Source organism: Pleurodeles waltl, chromosome 6, assembly GCF_031143425.1.
Source record: "Pleurodeles waltl isolate 20211129_DDA chromosome 6, aPleWal1.hap1.20221129, whole genome shotgun sequence".
In the NCBI taxonomy this organism is placed as follows: Eukaryota; Metazoa; Chordata; class Amphibia; order Caudata; family Salamandridae; genus Pleurodeles; species Pleurodeles waltl.
In genome coordinates, this window is record NC_090445.1 from 23,403,960 (window position 1) to 23,421,459 (window position 17,500).

The window sequence follows — 17,500 nt, forward strand, 5'->3', positions numbered from 1 at the left end:
ACTGCCTCGCCTCCCCTCCACCTTCATTCCTCTCCACCTCACCTCCTCACTGCCTCGCCTCCCCTCCACCTTCATTCCTCACCACCTCAGCTCCTCACTGCCTCGCCTCCCCTTAACCTTCATTCCTCACCACCTCACCTCCTCACTGCCTCGCCTCCCCTCTACCTTCCTTCCTTCCTCACCACCTCAGCTCCTCACTGCCTCACCTCCCCCGCACCCTCCTTCCTCACCACCTCAACTCCTCACTACCTCGCCTCCCCACCACCTTCATTCCTCACCACCTCAACTCCTCACTACCTCGCCTCCCCTCCACCTTCATTCCTCACCACCTCAACTCCTCACTGCTTCGGATCCTCACCGCCTTGCCTCCCCTCCACCTTCATTCCTCACCACCTCAGCTCTTTAGTGCTTCCACCCTTAACCTTCTCCGCTCCCACTGCCTCTGCTTTTCACCACTTCCACTGACTCCACTCTTCACCCTCTTCACTTCCACCACCCATCACCATCTTCACTTCTCACCATCTCAACTTCTACATCTGCTCCCTCCTCCTCCACTACCCACTAACTCCTCATCGCCTCCACTCCTCACTGTCTTCACTCCTCACCTCTACTCTACAGATTCCACACCTCACCCTTTCCACTCACTACCATGTCAACTCCTCCCCACCTCCACCACTCACCTACTCCACCACTCACCTCCTCCACCCCTGCCTGCTTCCACACCATACCTCCACTCTTCACCGCCTTCAATCCTCACTGCTCCACACCCTACCTCCACTCTTCACCTCCACTCTTCACTGCCTTCAATCCTCACTGCTTCACTTCCCACCACCTCCACTCTTCACCTCCACCCTCCACTGCCTTCAATCCTAACTGCTTCACTTCCCACAACCTCCACTCTTCACCTCCACTCTCCACTGCCTTCAATCCTCACTGCTTCACTTCCCACCACCTCCACTCTTCACCTCCACCCTCCACTGCCTTCAATCCTAACTGCTTCACTTCCCACAACCTCCACTCTTCACCTCCACTCTCCACTGCCTTCAGTCCTCACTGCTTCACTTCCCACCACCTCCACTCTTCACCTCCACTCTCCACTGCCTTCAATCCTCACTGCTTCTCACCCTACCTCCACTCTTCACCGTCACTCTCCACTCCCTTCGATCCTCACTGCCTCTACTTCCCACCACCTCCACTCTTCACCTCCACTCTCCACTGCCTTCAATCCTCACTGCTCCACATCCTACCTCCAATCTTCACCGTCACTCTCCACTACCTTCGATCCTCAGTGCCTCTACTTCCCACCACCTCCACTCTTCACCTCCACTCTCTACTGCCTTCAATCCTCACTGCTCCACATCCTACCTCCGCTCTTCACCGCCACTCTTCACTGCCTTCGACCTCACTGCTTCACTTCCCACCACCTCCACTCTTCACCGTCACTCTCCACTGCCTTCGAACCTCACCGCCTTCACACCCTACCTCCACTCTTCACCTCCGCTCTCCACTGCCTTCGATCCTACCTGCCCCCACTTCCCACGACCTCCACTCTTCACCTCCACTCCCCACTGCCTTCAAACCTCACTGCCTCCACACCCTACCTCCACTCTTCACCTCCACTCTCCACTGCCTTCAATTCTATCTGCCCCCACTTTCCACCACCTCCACTCCTCACTGTCTTTGTCCCTTGCTCCACTTCCCATGACCTCCCCCCCTCAAGTGACTGCTCCCCATGACCCTGTGTCACTATAAGGCTCAGCTCCTGGTGGTTTAACGTTGTGTAAATGCTGCCTCCATCTTCCTCACAGGTTCCTTATGCTTGCAGTGTGACAGCGACGGGCACTGCCAGTGCAAACCCAGCGTCACTGGAAGGAAGTGCGACCGCTGCCGCCAGGGATATCACTCCTTCAGTGAGGGTGGCTGCAGGTAAGAACCCCCATCCTGTCCCACCTCCCACGTCTGTGAGGGGCCTGCAGGAATGAACTCCTACCCTGCTCTGGGCCCCCTCTTCCACTCTTGTGAGGGGTCTGCAAGTAAGAACCTCCACCCTGCCCAGACCCCCCTCCACTCCTGTGATGGGGAGCCAGGTAAGAACCCCAATCCTGTTCCGTTCACACCCTTGTGAGGGACCTGCAGGTAAGATCCCCCACCCTGCCCCGGCCCTCCCTTCCACTCCTGTGAGGGGGCTGCAGGTAAGAACCACAATCCTGTCCCGTTCCATGCCTGTGAGGGGCCTGCAGGTAAGAACCCCCATCCTGTCCCGTCCCCCACCCCCAAGCCTGTGAGGGGCCTGCAGGTAAGAACCCCCATCCTTTCCCGGCCCCCTCTTTCACTCTTGTGAGGGGTCTGCAGGTAAAAACCTCCACCCTGCCCCAGGCCCACCATCTTCCACTCCTGTCACAGGGTGCCAGGTAAGAACCCCTACCCTGCACCGGGCCCCTTGTTCCATTCCTGTGAGAGGCCTGCAAGTAAGAACCTCTATCCCTGCCCCTGAGCCCCCTTCCACTCCTGTGAGAGGCAGTCGTGGCTCGCAGGTCGCAAAAGGGGCAGGTGGTGCGCAGGGGGGGAAGGGTGGTTGACACATTACATTGTATTAAAAAAAAAAATTAAAAACACTTACCTTCTCTGCCGCCGTACCGCTTCTCTGCTTCAGGCACAGGCTCCCAACCTGCCCGGCAGCCAATCCTGACGCTGTTCAGAGCAGCATCAGGATTGGCTGGGAGCGCTCAGTCAGGGCACTTCCAGGCAGACTGGGAGCCTGTGCAGACTCTCTCTAGCCCGGCAACTGTGTTGCTGGGTTGGAGAGAGCCTACTGCGCATGTGTGTTTGAGGGTTGCAGGTAAGAACCCCACTCTGCCTCGGATCCCCACTCTTTCACTCCTATGAGGGAGATCCAGGTAAAAACCATCACCCTTCCATGAGCACCCCCTCTTCCACCCCTGTGGGGGGGCTGCAAGTAAGAACCCCTACCCTGCCCCAGGTCCCGACTTACACTCCTATGAGGGGACTCAAGGTAAAACGTCCACCCTGACCCGGCCCCCCTCTTCCACTCCTACAAGGGGGGTGCAGGTGAGAACTTCTGTTCCTGTCTCCTGCTCTTCAAAGTGGTCAATCACTGGTACAGCAGCATGGTTCCAAAGAAAATACTCGAGGTAGCATTTAAAATAAAACCCCACAGGAAATAATGCTGAATTTCATGATCCAAGCTAGATCAAATATAAATGCATCTAGTTTAATGTTTAAAAATATCTAAAAATAAAACATTTAGGCCCATATTTATACTTTTAGACGCACAACTGCGCCAACACAGTTGTGCGTCAAAATTTTTGCCGCCGGCTAACACCATTCCAACGCGCCATGCGGGCGCCTTATTAATGGAATGACGTTAGCCGGCGCTGCGGACTGGTGTGCGTCAAAAAAAATGACTCACACCAGGCAGCGCCGGCGTATGGGAAAATGGGGGTTGTGCGTCAAAAAACAGTGCAAGTCAGGTCTGAGGCAAAATTCAGGCCTCAAACCGGATTTGCGCCATTTTGTTTTACACCCAACCTCCATTGACATGACTCCTGTCTTAGCAAAGACAGGAGTCATGCCCCCTTGCCCAATGCAATGACCATGCCCAGGGGACTTGTGTCCCCTGGGCATGGATAGTGGCATGTAGAGGGGCCCAAATCAAGCCCCCCTATGCCACAAAAATAATCCGAAAAAAATACTTACCCGAACTTACCTTTCCTTCCCTGGGATGGGTCCCTCCATCCTTGGGTGTCCTCCTGGGGTGGGCAAGGGTGGCAGGGGGTGTCCCTGGGGGCAAGGGAGGGCACCTCTGGGCTCCTTCTGAGCCCACAGGTCCCTTAACGCCTGCCCTGACCCAGGCGCTAAAAAACGGCACCCATCAGGCTGTGTGCCGTTTTTTAAGGCCTGCCCCCTCCTGTGTGTCAAAATGACGTCAGAGTATAAATAAGGGGCACAGGCCTTAAAGTCATTTTTTGGAAGGGAACGCCTACCTTGCATATAATTAACACAAGGCTGGTTCCCCCTTCCAAAAAATGACGCACATGGTGGAATTTTGACGCCCGCGGGGTCAGACGTCAAAGTATAAATATGGGGCAGGGTTTGCGCCGATTGTGCGTCAAACATTTTGACGCACATTCGGCGCAAACAGAGTATAAATATGCCCCTTACTGTTTTATTTTAATATATTTCACTTCTCGTTTAAAAGTTAATGTAACATTCATTTTTATTGACACTATTTATTACGGACAGTAGTATACTGCACACAAAGAGTAGCAGACAGCATTCTGAGCGTAGCATACTGTGTGAAGAATATCTTTATACATGGGGAGAGTAGCATACATGCTGAGAATAGCATACTATGTGCAGAGAGTAGCATACTATATGTGAAGAGTAGCATAATACCTGGGGAGAGTAGCATACTTTATGCTTAGAGTGGCATACTATGTGTGAAGAGTAGCATAATATATGGAGAGAGTGGTATATTACACAGAGAGGGTAAAAAAAGTGTTGACTAGTGTACTATATGCTGAGAGTAGCATACTATCCGTAAAGAGTAGCTTAATACATGGGGATAGTGGTATATTAGACACGGAGAGTAGCATATATGTGGAAAATAGCACACAGCATGCTGAGAGTAGCATACTATGGCCCTCATTTCAACCTCGGGGGTCTTTTCCTAAGATTGCCAAGGTTCCTCCGGGCCGAAGACCGCCAGTGTGGTGGTCTTCCGCCAACCATATTATGACTGCTGGCGACCCTCCGCCCTTTTTCGGATGGAGAGCCGCCAGCAGCCATACTGGCGGTCGGAGGTGTAGTGGAGGCTGCTCCACCATCACCGCCACATCATCATAACACTGCCCACCGAATTACATCCCAGTATTTGGCGTGGCGGTGTTCTGGTGATGGGGTGCTGGCGGCGGAGCAACCCCCATGGATCCCGTTCCCTCTGGGAGGACCACCAAAACAGGTAAGGAGATCGTCCGTCAGGGGAGGGGGGTGGGGCGTGTTGTGTGGTGTGTGCGTGCAGGGGGGTGTGCGTGTGAGTGTTTAAAGGGGGTGTGTGAGTGCGTGTATGTATACGGGAGGTGTAATGTGTGTAGGGGAAATGTTTTGTGTATGTATGTGTGCAGGTATGTATATATCACACACCTCACACGCACACCCCCATGCACGCACACACCACACAACACGCCCCACCCCCCTCCCCTGATGGACGATCTCCTTACCTGTTTTGGTGGTACTCCCGGAGGGAACGGCATCCATGGGGGCTGCTCCGCCGCCAGCACCCCATCACCAGAACACCGCCACACCGAATCATGGGATGTGATTCGGTGGGTGGTGTTCTGATGACGTAGTGGTGAAGCAGCCTCCACTTCATTGCCGACCGCCAGTATGGCTGCTGGCGGCTCTCCGTCTGAAAAATCGCAGAGGGCTGCCAGCAGTCATGATAGGGTGTGCGGAAAACCGCCTGCACTGGAGGTCTTCAGCACTGCGGTACCTCGCCGGTCTTTAAAAAAGACCGCCCAGGTTGAAATGAGGGCCTATGTCTGAAACATAGCATGATATAGGGGAGATAACTGTATTACGCATGAAGGATAGCATATATGTGGAGAGTTGCATACAGCATGCTGAGAGTAGCATACTATCTGTGAAGAGTAGCATACTACTTGGAGAGAGTAGTATATTACACAGGGAGGGTAACATATGTGGAGAGTAGCATACAGTATGATAAGAGAGTAGCATACTATGCCTGAAAAGTAGCATAATACATGGGGAAAGCAGTATATTACGCATGAAGGGTAGCATATATGTGGAGAGTAGCATACAGCATGCTGAGAATAGCATACTATCTGTGAAGACTATCTTAATAAATGGAGAGAATAGTATATTGCACATAGAGGGTAGCATACATGCAGAGAGTGGCATACAGCATGCTGAGAGTAGCATACTATATGTGGAGAGTAGCATAATCGATGGAGAGAATGGTATATTACACATGGAGGGTAGCATATTTGTGGAGAGTAGCATACATCCTGAGAGTAGCATACTATATGTGGAGAGTAGCATAATCGATGGAGAGAATGGTATATTACACATGGAGGGTAGCATATGTGTGGAGAGTAGCATACATCCTGAGAGTAGCATACGATGGCCCTCATTATGACATCGGTGGTCTTTTTCCAAGACCGCCGATGCCAAGGGCGCCAACATCCTGCCAAGCTGGCGGTATGTTTGGCACCACATCATGACATTTCCGCTGGGCCAGCGGAAATGTCACCACAACATTGAAGCCGGCTCATAATGGAGCCGGCGGCAATGTTGAGGTGTGTCCGGTGCAGCAGCACCCGTCGTGCATTCCACTGCCTGTAATTCGGGCAGTGGAATGCGCGATGGGGCTGTGCATGGGGGCTCCTGCAGCCAGCCTTTTCATGGCAGTGTTTACCGCCATGGAAAAGCTGGCAAATGGGGACTCCTAATCCCCAGGGCAGCGCTGCCCTGGCGGATTACAACTGCTGGGAATGCCAGGCTATTGGCGGCAGCCTGGTGTTATCGACGGTATTAAATGTTGCATCTCCGCCACGGTCATAATGTGGGGGTAAGTAACGCCAGCCTGTTGGTGGTACTACCACCACATTATCGCCTCCCGCCGGGGTCGTAATGACCCCCTAAATCTGAAGAGTAGCGTAATACATGGGGAGAGTAGTATATTACACATGGAGAGTAGCAGGCGTGTGCGGAAAGTAGCATACTGTATGCTGAGTAGCATACAATATGTGAAGAGTAGCATAATACATGGGGAAAGCAGTATATTACGCATGAAGGGTAGCATATATGTGGAGAGTAGCATACAGCATGCTGAGAGTAGCATACTATCTGAGAAGAGTATCTTAATAAATGGAGAGAATAGTATATTGCACATAGAGGGTAGCATACATGCAGAGAGTGGCATACAGCATGCTGAGAGTAGCATACTATATGTGGAGAGTAGCATAATCGATGGAGAGAATGGTATATTACACATGGAGGGTAGCATATGTGTGGAGAGTAGCATACATCCTGAGAGTAGCATACTATATGTGGAGAGTAGCATAATCGATGGAGAGAATGGTATATCACACATGGAGGGTAGCATATGTGTGGAGAGTAGCATACATCCGGAGAGTAGCATACTATGGCCCTCATTATGACATCAGTGGTCTTTTTCAAAGACCGCTGATGCCAAGGGCGCCAACATCCTGCCAAGCTGGCGGTATGTTTGGCACCACATTATGACATTTCCGCTGGGCCAGCGGAAATGTCACCACAACATTGAAGCTGGCTCATAATGGAGCCAGCGGCAATGTTGAGGTGTGTTGGGTGCAGCAGCACCCGTCGTGCATTCCACTGCCTGTAATTCGGGCATTGGAATGCGCGATGGGGCTGTGCATGGGGGCTCCTGCAGTGCCCATGCCAGGTGCATGGGCACTGCAGGGGCCCCCAGGGGCCCCTCAAGTCTCCCATACAGCCAGCCTTTCCATGGCAGTGTTTACCGCCATGGAAAAGATGGCAAATGGGGACTCCTAATCCCCAGGGCAGCGCTTCCCTGGCGGATTACAACCGCCGGGAATGCCAGGCTACAGGCTGGCAGCAGCCTGGCGTTATCGGCGGTATTACAGTCGCATCTCCGCCACGGTCATAATGTGGGGGTAAGTAACGCCAGCCTGTTGGCGGTACTACCACCACATTATCGCCTCCCGCCGGGGTCGGAATGACCCCCTTAATCTGAAGAGTAGCTTAATACATGGGGAGAGTAGTATATTTCACATGGAGAGTAGCAGGCATGCGGAAAGTAGCATACTGTATGCTGAGTAGCATACTATGGCCCTCATTCTGACCTTGGCGGGCGGCGGAGGCCGCCCGCCAAAGTCCCGCCGTCAGGTTACCGTTCCGCGGTCGAAAGACCGCGGCGGTAATTCTGACTTTCCCGCTGGGCTGGCGGGCGGTCTCGTTCAGACCGCCAGCCAGCCCAGCGGGAAAGACGCTTCCACGATGAAGCCGGCTCGGAATCGAGCCGGCGGAGTGGAAGCTGTGCGACGGGTGCAGTTGCACCCGTCGCGTATTTCACTGTCTGCGCAGCAGACAGTGAAATACATGTAGGGGCCCTCTTACGGGGGCCCCTGCAATGCCCATGCCAGTGGCATGGGCACTGCAGGGGCCCCCAGGGGCCCCGCGACCCCCCCTACCGCCATCCGGATCTCGGCGGTCCGACCGCCGGGATCTGGATGGCGGTAGGGGGGGTCAGAATCCCCGCGGCGGTGCAGCAAGCTGCGCCGCCGCGGAGGATTCAATGGGGCCGCGGTACACTGGCGGGACCCCGCCAGTGGTGCCGGTCCGACCGCGGCTTTACCGCCGCGGTCGGAATCCCCATAGAAGCACCGCCGGCTTGTCGGCGGTGCTCCCGCGGTCCTCCGCCCTGGCGGTCAAAGACCGCCAGGGTCAGAATGAGGGCCTATATGTGAAGAGTAGCATAGTATATGGGGAGAGTAGAATATTATGAATGGAGAGTAGCATACGTGCAGAGAGTAGCATACAAGATGCAGAGAGTAGCATACTATATGTGAAGAGTAGCATAATCCATGGGGAGAGTGGCGTATTACACATGGAGAGTAGCATATAGCATGCTGAGAGTAGCATACTGTATGTGAAGAGTAGCATGATACATAGAGGGAGTAGAGTATTACACATGGAGAGTAGCATATTAGAGGCCTCATTTTGACCATTAGCGGCCTTTTTACAAGACCGCCGAGGTACCGCTGTGCTGAAGACCGCCAGTGCAGGCGGTTTTCCACGCAGCCTATTATGACTGCTGGCAGCCCTCACCCCCTTTTCCGACGGAGAGCCGCCAGCAGCCATACTGGCGGTCTGCGGTGAGGTGGAGGCTGCTCCACCTCCACCGCCATGTCATCAGAACACCGGCCACCGAATCACGTCCCATGATTCGGCGTGGTGGTGTTCTGGTGACGGGGAGCTGGCGGCGGAGCAGCCCCCATGGATCCCGTTCCCTCCCGGAGGATCACCGGACCAGGTAAGGTGATCGTCCGTTAGGGGAGGGAGGTGGGAGGTGTTGTGTGCGTGCATGGGGGTGTGCGTGTGAGTGTGTAGAGGGGGTTGGTGAGTGCGTGTATGCATGCGGGGGTGTGTTGTGTGTATGGAAAATGTCTTTGTGTATGTGTGTGTGTATGTGTGCGTGTATGTGTAGTTGTGTGAGTGTATCACACTACAGTAGAGAGTAGGACACTACAGTAGAGAGTAACACACTACAGTAGAGAGTAACACACTACAGTAGAGAGTAGCACACTACAGTAGAGAGTAGCACACTACAGCAGAGAGTAGCACACCACAGCGGAGAGTAGGACACTACAGCAGATAATAGGGCACAGCAGCAGAGAGCAGGACATTACAGCGGAGAGCAGCACGCTACAGCAGAGAGTAGCACATCACATCAGAGAGTAGCACGCTACAGCAGAGAGTAGCACACCACAGCGGAGAGTAGCACGCTACAGCAGAGAGTAGCACACCACAGCGGAGAGTAGCACAATGCAGCGGAGAGTACCATGCTATAGCAGAGTTGACACCCCACCTCACCCACTCTTCCCCCCTCCCCGTACGTCTGAAGATGCTCAACTGGGAAGAGTCTCTCCTAGTTTTGTGTCCTCCCCCTGGAGCGGCGCTTTCCTCATAGGCTTGGCTGTCTGGCTGGGAGCCTGGGGGGGCACGGCTTGTCTGTCTGTCTGTCTGTACGATGGACCTGTCTGTCCATGCAGCGTCCCTCCCGCACACACTTCCGCTCTACTATTGTTGGAGAGGTATGGATTCCTAATTAATTGATAGTGTGAAAGTTGGTACCTCGTTATCCCTCGCAGTTTGCACATACTTACCTCTGCTCACCAGTGAGTATTTTTACCACTGTGAGAGAACGCACTTGTTCACTTCTGCTCACCAGTGAGTATTTTTACCTGTGTGTGAGTGCACACTTGTTTACCTCTGCTCACCAGTGAGTATTTTTACCAGTGTGTGAGCACGCACTTGTTCACTTCTGCTCACCAGTGAGTATTTTTACCAGTTTATGAGTGCACACTTGTTTACCTTGGATCACTAGTGATTATTTTTTGCCTGTGTGTGAGTGCACACTTGTTTGCATCTGCTCACCAGTAAGTATACCAGTGTGTGAGTGCACCCTTCTTTACCTCTACTCACCAGTGAGAATGTTTATCTGTGTGAGTGCACATTGGTTTATCTCTGCTCACCAGTGAACATTATTTTTACCAGTGTGTGAGTGCACACTTGTTCACTTCTTCTCACCAGTGAGTATTTTTACCTGTGTGTGCACACACTTGTTTACCTCTGCTTGCCAGTATTTTTCCAGTGTGTGAGTGCACGATTCTTTACTTCTCCTCTCCAGTGAGTATTTTTATCTGTGTGAGTGCACACTTGTTTACCTGTGCTCACCAGTATTTGTTTGGCTGTGTGCAAGTGCACACTTATTTACCTCTGCTCACCAGTGAGTATTTTCCCTGGGTGTTAGTGCACACTTGTTTACCTCTGCTAATCAGTGAGTACACCTGTGTGTGGGTGCACACTTGTTTACCTCTGCTCACAAATAAGTAGGTTTACCAGTGTGTGAGTGCACTCTTGTTAACCTCTGTTCGCCAGTATGTTTACCAGTAGGTGAGTTCACACTTGTTTACCTCTGCTCACCAGTGAGTATTTTCAACTGTGTGAGAGTGCACACTTGTTTACACCTGCCCAGCAGTGAGTATGTTTATCTGTGTGAGTTTACATCTGTTTACCTGTGCTCACCAGTGAGTACTTTTACCTGTGTGTAAGTGCACACTTGTTTACTTCTGCACGCCAGTGGGTAGGTTGCATGTGTGTGAGTACACACTTGTTTAACTCTCGTCACCAGTGAGGATACCTATGTGTGAGTGCACATTTGTTTAAATCTGCTCACCAGTGAGTATGTTTCCTTGTGTGTGAGCGCACAATTGTTTACCTGTGCTCGCCAGTATGTTTACCAGCAGGTGTGTGAACATTTGTTTACTGCTGCTCACCAGTGAGTATTTTTTACCTGTGTGTGTGCACACTTGTTTACCTCTGCCCTCCAGTGAGTATTTTTACCTGTGTGTGTGTGTGCGCACTTCTTTACCTCTGCTCACCAATGTCTATTTTTACCTGTGTGTGTGTGTGTGTATGTGTACACTTGTTTACCTCTGCTCACCAGTGAGTATTTTTACCAGTGTGTGAGTGCACACTTGTTCACTTCTGCTTGTCAGTCAGTATTTTTACCTGTCTGTGCACACACTTGTTTATCACTGCTCACCAATATTTTGTCCTGTGTGTGAGTGCACAATTCTTTACTTCTCCTATCCAGTGAGTATTTTTATCTGTGTGTGAGTGCACACTTGCTTGCCTCTGCTCACAAGTAAGTATAACTGTGGGTGAGTGCACACTTGTTTGCATCTGCTCACCAGTAAGTATACCTGTGTGTGAGTGCACCTTTCTTTACCTCTACTCACCAGTGAGAATGTTTATCTGTGTGAGTGCACATTTGTTTATCTCTGCTCACCAGTGAACATTATTTTTACCAGTGGGTGAGTGCACACTTGTTCACTTCTTCTCACCAGTGAGTATTTTTACCTGTGTGTGCACACACTTGTTTACCTCTGCTCGCCAGTATTTTTTCCAGTGTGTGAGTGCACGATTCTTTACTTCTCCTCTCCAGTGAGTATTTTTATCTGTGTGAGTGCACACTTGTTTACCTGTGCTCACCAGTATTTTTTTTGCCTGTGTGCAACTGCACACTTATTTACCTCTGCTCACCAGTGAGTATTTTCCCTGTGTGTTAGTGCACACTTGTTTACCTCTGCTAATCAGTGAGTACACCTGTGTGTGGGTGCACACTTGTTTACCTCTGCTCACCAATAAGTAGGTTAACCAGTGTGTGAGTGCACTCTTGTTAACCTCTGTTCGCCAGTATGTTTACCAGTAGGTGAGTTCACACTTGTTTACCTCTGCTCACCACTGAGTATTTTCAACTGTGTGAGAGTGCACACTTGTTTACACCTGCCCAGCAGTGAGTATGTTTATCTGTGTGAGTGCACATCTGTTTACCTGTGCTCACCAGTGAGTACTTTTACCTGTGTGTAAGTGCACACTTGTTTACTTCTGCACGCCAGTGGGTAGGTTGCATGTGTGTGAGTACACACTTGTTTAACTCTCCTCACCAGTGAGGATACCTGTGTGTGAGTGCACATTTGTTTAACTCTGCTCACCAGTGAGTATGTTTCCCTGTGTGTGAGCGCACAATTGTTTACCTGTGCTCGCCAGTATGTTTACCAGCAGGTGTGTGAACACTTGTTTACTGCTGCTCACCAGTGAGTATTTTTTACCTGTGTGTGTGCACACTTGTTTACCTCTGCCCTCCAGTGAGTATTTTTACCTGTGTGTGTGTGTGCGCACTTGTTTACCTCTGCTCACCAATGTCTATTTTTACCTGTGTGTGTGTGTGTGTGTGTGTGTGTGTGTACACTTGTTTACCTCTGCTCACCAGTGGGTATTTTTACCAGTGTGTGAGTGCACACTTGTTCACTTCTGCTTGTCAGTCAGTATTTTTACCTGTCTGTGCACACACTTGTTTATCACTGCTCACCAGTATTTTGTCCCGTGTGTGAGTGCACAATTCTTTACTTCTCCCATCCAGTGAGTATTTTTATCTGTGTGTGAGTGCACACTTGCTTACCACTGCTCACAAGTAAGTATAACTGTGGATGAGTGCACACTTGTTTGCATCTGCTCACCAGTAAGTATACCTGTGTGTGAATGCACCTTTCTTTACCTCTACTCACCAGTGAGTATGTTTATCTGTGTGAGTGCACACTTGTTTACCTCTGTTCACCAGGGAGAATTTTTACCAGTGTGTGAATGCACACTGGTTCACTTCTGCTCACCAGTTAGTATTTTTACCTGTGTGTGCACAAACCTGTTTACCTCTGCTCGCCAGTATTTTTTTCCTGTGTGTGAGTGCACAATTCTTTACTTCTCCTCTCCAGTGAGTATTTTTTATCTGTGTGTGAGTGCACACTTGTTTACCTCTGCTCACAAGTGAGTATAACTGTGGGTGGGTGCATACTTGTTTGCCTCTGCTCACCAGTAAGTATACCTGTGTGTGAGTGCACCCTTCTTTACCTCTACTCACCAGTGAGTATGTTTATCTGTGTGAGTGCACACTTGTTTACCTGTGCTCACCAGTGATTATTTGTGCCTGTGTGTAAGTGCACACCTATTTACCTCTGCTCACCAGTGAGTATTTTCCCTGTGTGTTAGTGCACACCTGTTTACCTCTGCTAATCAGTGAGTACACGGGTGTGGGTGCACACTTGTTTACCTCTGCTCACCAATAAGTAGGTTTACCAGTGTGTGAGTGCAAACTTGTTTACCTCTGTTCGCCAGTATGTTTACCAGTAGGTGAATGCACACTTTTTTACCTCTGCTCACCAGTGAGTATTTTCACCTGTGTGAGAGTGCACACTTGTTTACATCTGCCCAGCATTGAGTATTTGTATCTATCTGTGTGATTTCACATTTGTTTACCTGTGCTCACCAGTGAGTATTTTTACCTGTGTGTAAGTGCAGACTTGTTTTCCTCTGCACACCAGTGAGTAGGTTGCCTGTGTGTGAGTGCACACTTGTTTAATTCTCCTCACCAGTGAGGTTACCTGTGTGTGAGTGCACATTTATTTACCTCTGCTCACCAGTGAGTATGTTTACCAGTGTGTGAGTGCACACTTCTTTACCTCTGCTCGCCAGTATGTTTACCAGCAGGTGAGTGAACACTTGTTTACCACTGTTTACCAATGAGTATTTGTTACCTGTGTGTGAGTGCACACTGGTTTACCTGTGCTCACCAGTGAGTATTTTATACCAGTGTGTGAGTGTACAATGGTTTACCTTCGCTCAGTAGTGAGTATGTTTACCTGTGTGTGAATGCACATTTGTTTAACTCTGCTCACCAGTGAGTATGTTTACCAGTGTGTGAGTGCACACTTGTTCACTTCTGCTTGTCAGTCAGTATTTTTACCTGTCTGTGCACACACTTGTTTACCACTGCTCACCAGTATTTTTTCCTGTGTGTGAGTTCACAATTCTTTACTTCTCCTCTCCAGTGAGTATTTTTATCTGCGTGTGAGTGGACACTTGCTTACCTCTGCTCACAAGTGAGTATAACTGTGGGTGAGTGCACACTTGTTTGCATCTGCTCACCAGTAAGTATACCTGTCTGTGAGTGCACCTTTCTTTACCTCTACTCACCAGTGAGTATGTTTATCTGTGTGAGTGCACACTTGTTTACCTCTGCTCACCAGTGAGTATTTTTACCAGTGTGTGAATGCACACTGGTTTACTACTGCTCACCAGTTAGTATTTTTACCTGTGTGTGCACAAACCTGTTTACCTCTGCTCACCAGTATTTTTTCCTGTGTGTGAGTGCACAATTCTTTACTTCTCCTCTACAGTGAGCATTTTTATCTGTGTGTGAGTGCACACTTGTTTACCTCTGCTCACAAGTGAGTATAACTGTGGGTGAGTGCATACGTGTTTGCCTCTGCTCACCAGTAAGTATACCTGTGTGTGAGTGCACCCTTCTTTACCTCTACTCACCAGTGAGTATGTTTATCTGTGTGAGTGCACACTTGTTTACCTGTGCTCACCAGTGATTATTTTGGCCTGTGTGTAAGTGCACACTTATTTACCTCTGCTCACCAGTGAGTATTTTCCCTGTGTGTTAGTTCACACCTGTTTACCTCTGCTAATCAGTGAGTACACCTGTGTGTGGGTGCACACTTGTTTACCTCTGCTCACCAATAAGTAGGTCTATCAGTGTGTGAGTGCACACTTGTTTACCTCTGTTCGCCAGTATGTTTACCAGTAGGTGAGGGCACACTTGTTTACCTCTGCTCACCAGTGAGTATTTTCACCTGTGTGAGAGTGCACACTTGTTTACCTCTGCCCAGCAATTGATATGTTTATCTGTGTGAGTGCACATCTGTTTACCTGTGCTCACCAGTGAGTTTTTTTGCCTGTGTGTAAGTGCACACAAGTTTACGTCTGCACACCAGTGAGTAGTTGCCTGAGTTCACACTTGTTTAACTCTCCTCCCCAGTGAGGATACCTGTGTGTGAGTGCACATTTGTTTACCTGTGCTTACCAGTGAGTATGTTTACCAGAGTGTGAGTGCACACTTCTTTACCTCTGCTCACCAGTATGTTTACCAGCAGGTGTGTCAACACTTGTTTATCGCTACTCACCAGTGAGTATTTTTTACCTGTGTGTGAGTGCACACTGGTTTACCTTCGCTCACTAGTGAGTGAGTTTACCTGTGTTTGAGTGCACATTTGTTTACCTCTGCTCACCAGTGACTATGTTTACCAGTGTGTGAGTGCACACTTCTTTACCTCTGCTCGCCAGTGAGTATGTTTACCAGTGTGCCAGTGTGTGAGTGCACACTTCTTTACCTCTGCTCGCCAGTTTGTTTACCAGCAGGTGTGTGAACACTTGTTTACCTTTGCTCACCAGTGAGTATTTTATACCAGTGTGTGAGTGTACACTGGTTGACCTTCGCTCACTAGTGAGTAAGTTTACCAGTGTGTGAGTGCACATTTGTTTAACTCTGCTCACCAGTGAGTATGTTTACCAGTGTGTGAGTGCACACTTGTTTACCTCTGCTTGCAAGTATGTTTACCAGCAGGTGAGTGCACACTTGTTTACCGCTGCTCACCAGTGAGTATTTTTTACCTGTGTGTGAGTGCACACTTGTTTACCTCTGCCCTCCAGTGAGTATGTTTACCTGTGTGTGTGTGTGCACACTTGTTTACCTCTGCTCATCAATGTGTATTTTTACCTGTGTGTGTGTGTGTGTGTGTGTGTGTGTGTGTGTGTGTGTGTGTGTGCACTTGTTTACCTCTACTCACCAGTGAGTAATTTTACCTGTCTGTGAGCGCACACTTTTTTACCTCTGTTCACCAGTGACTATGTCTACCAGTGTGTGAGTGCACACTTCTTTACCTCTGCTCGCCAGAATGTTTACCAGTAGGTGAGTGCACACTTGTTTACCTCTGCTCACCAATGAGTCTTTTTTCCTGTGTGTGTGTTCACATTTCTTTACCTCTACTCACCAGTGAATATTTTTACCTGTCTGTGAGTACACATTTGTTTACCTCTGCTCACCAGTGAGTATCTTTACCAGTGTATGAGCACACACTTGTCTACGTCTGCACACCAGGGAGTACTTTTACCTGTGTGTGACTACACACTTGTTTACCTCTGATCACCAGGGAGTATTTTTACCAGTGTATGAGTTCACACTTGTTTACTTCTGCTCATCACTGAGAATGTTTGCCTGTGTGTGAATGCACACTTCTTTATCTCTGCTTACCAGAATTATTACCTGTGTGTGATTGCACACTTGAGTTCCCATGCCAAGTGAGTATGTTTACCTGTGTGTGATTGCACACTTGTTTACCTTTGCTCACCAGTGAGTATGTTTACCTGTGTGTGAGTGAACACTTGTTTACCTCCGCTCATCAATGAGTATTTTTACCTGTGTGGGAGTGTGCACTTTTCTTTACCTCTACTCACCAGTGAATATTTTTACCTGTCTGTGAGTGCACATTTGTTTACCTCTGCTCACCAGTGAGTATCTTTACCAGTGTATGAGCACACACTTGTTTACGTCTGCACACCAGGGAGTACTTTTACCTGTGTGTGACTACACACTTGTTTACCTCTGATCACCAGGGAGTATTTTTACCAGTGTATGAGTTCACACTTGTTTACTTCTGCTCATCACTGAGAATGTTTGCCTGTGTGTGAATGCACACTTCTTTATCTCTACTTACCAGAATTATTACCTGTGTGTGATTGCACACTTGAGTACCCATGTCCAGTGAGTATGTTTACCTGTGTGTGATTGCACACTTGTTTACCTTTGCTCACCAGTGAGTATGTTTACCTGTGTGTGAGTGAACACTTGTTTACCTCCGCTCATCAATGAGTATTTTTACCTGTGTGGGAGTGTGCACTTGTTTACCTCTGCCCAGTGAGTATGTTTACCCGTGTGTGAGTGCACACTTGTTTACATCTGCTCACTAGTCAGTATGTTTACCAGTGTATGAGTGCACACTTGTTTACCTCTGATCACCAGGGAGTATTTTTACCAGTCTATGAGTGCAGACTTGTTTATTTCTGCTCACCATTGAGCATGTTTGCCGGTGTGAGGGCACACTTCTTTACCTCTGCTCACCAGTGGGTATACATGTGTGTGAGTGCACATTTGTTTACCACTGTTCTCCAATGAGTATGTTTACCAGTGTGTAAATGCACACTTGTTTACCTCTGCACACCAGTGAGTAGTTTGCCTGTGTGTGAGTGCACACTTGTTTACCTCTGCTCA

The 17,500-nt window shown here is 49.5% G+C and overlaps 1 protein-coding gene across 1 annotated transcript in view; it reads left to right on the forward strand.

Moving 5' to 3' along the window:
• The window catches only part of LAMC3 (laminin subunit gamma 3), a 527,783-nt gene that overhangs the window by 194,274 nt on the left and 316,009 nt on the right, over positions 1 to 17,500 (forward strand). Inside the window, exon 6 of the mRNA XM_069237073.1 lies at positions 1,809 to 1,926. Within this exon, the coding sequence (XP_069093174.1) occupies positions 1,809 to 1,926 (118 nt within the window). The remainder of the gene's footprint in view (positions 1 to 1,808; positions 1,927 to 17,500) is intronic.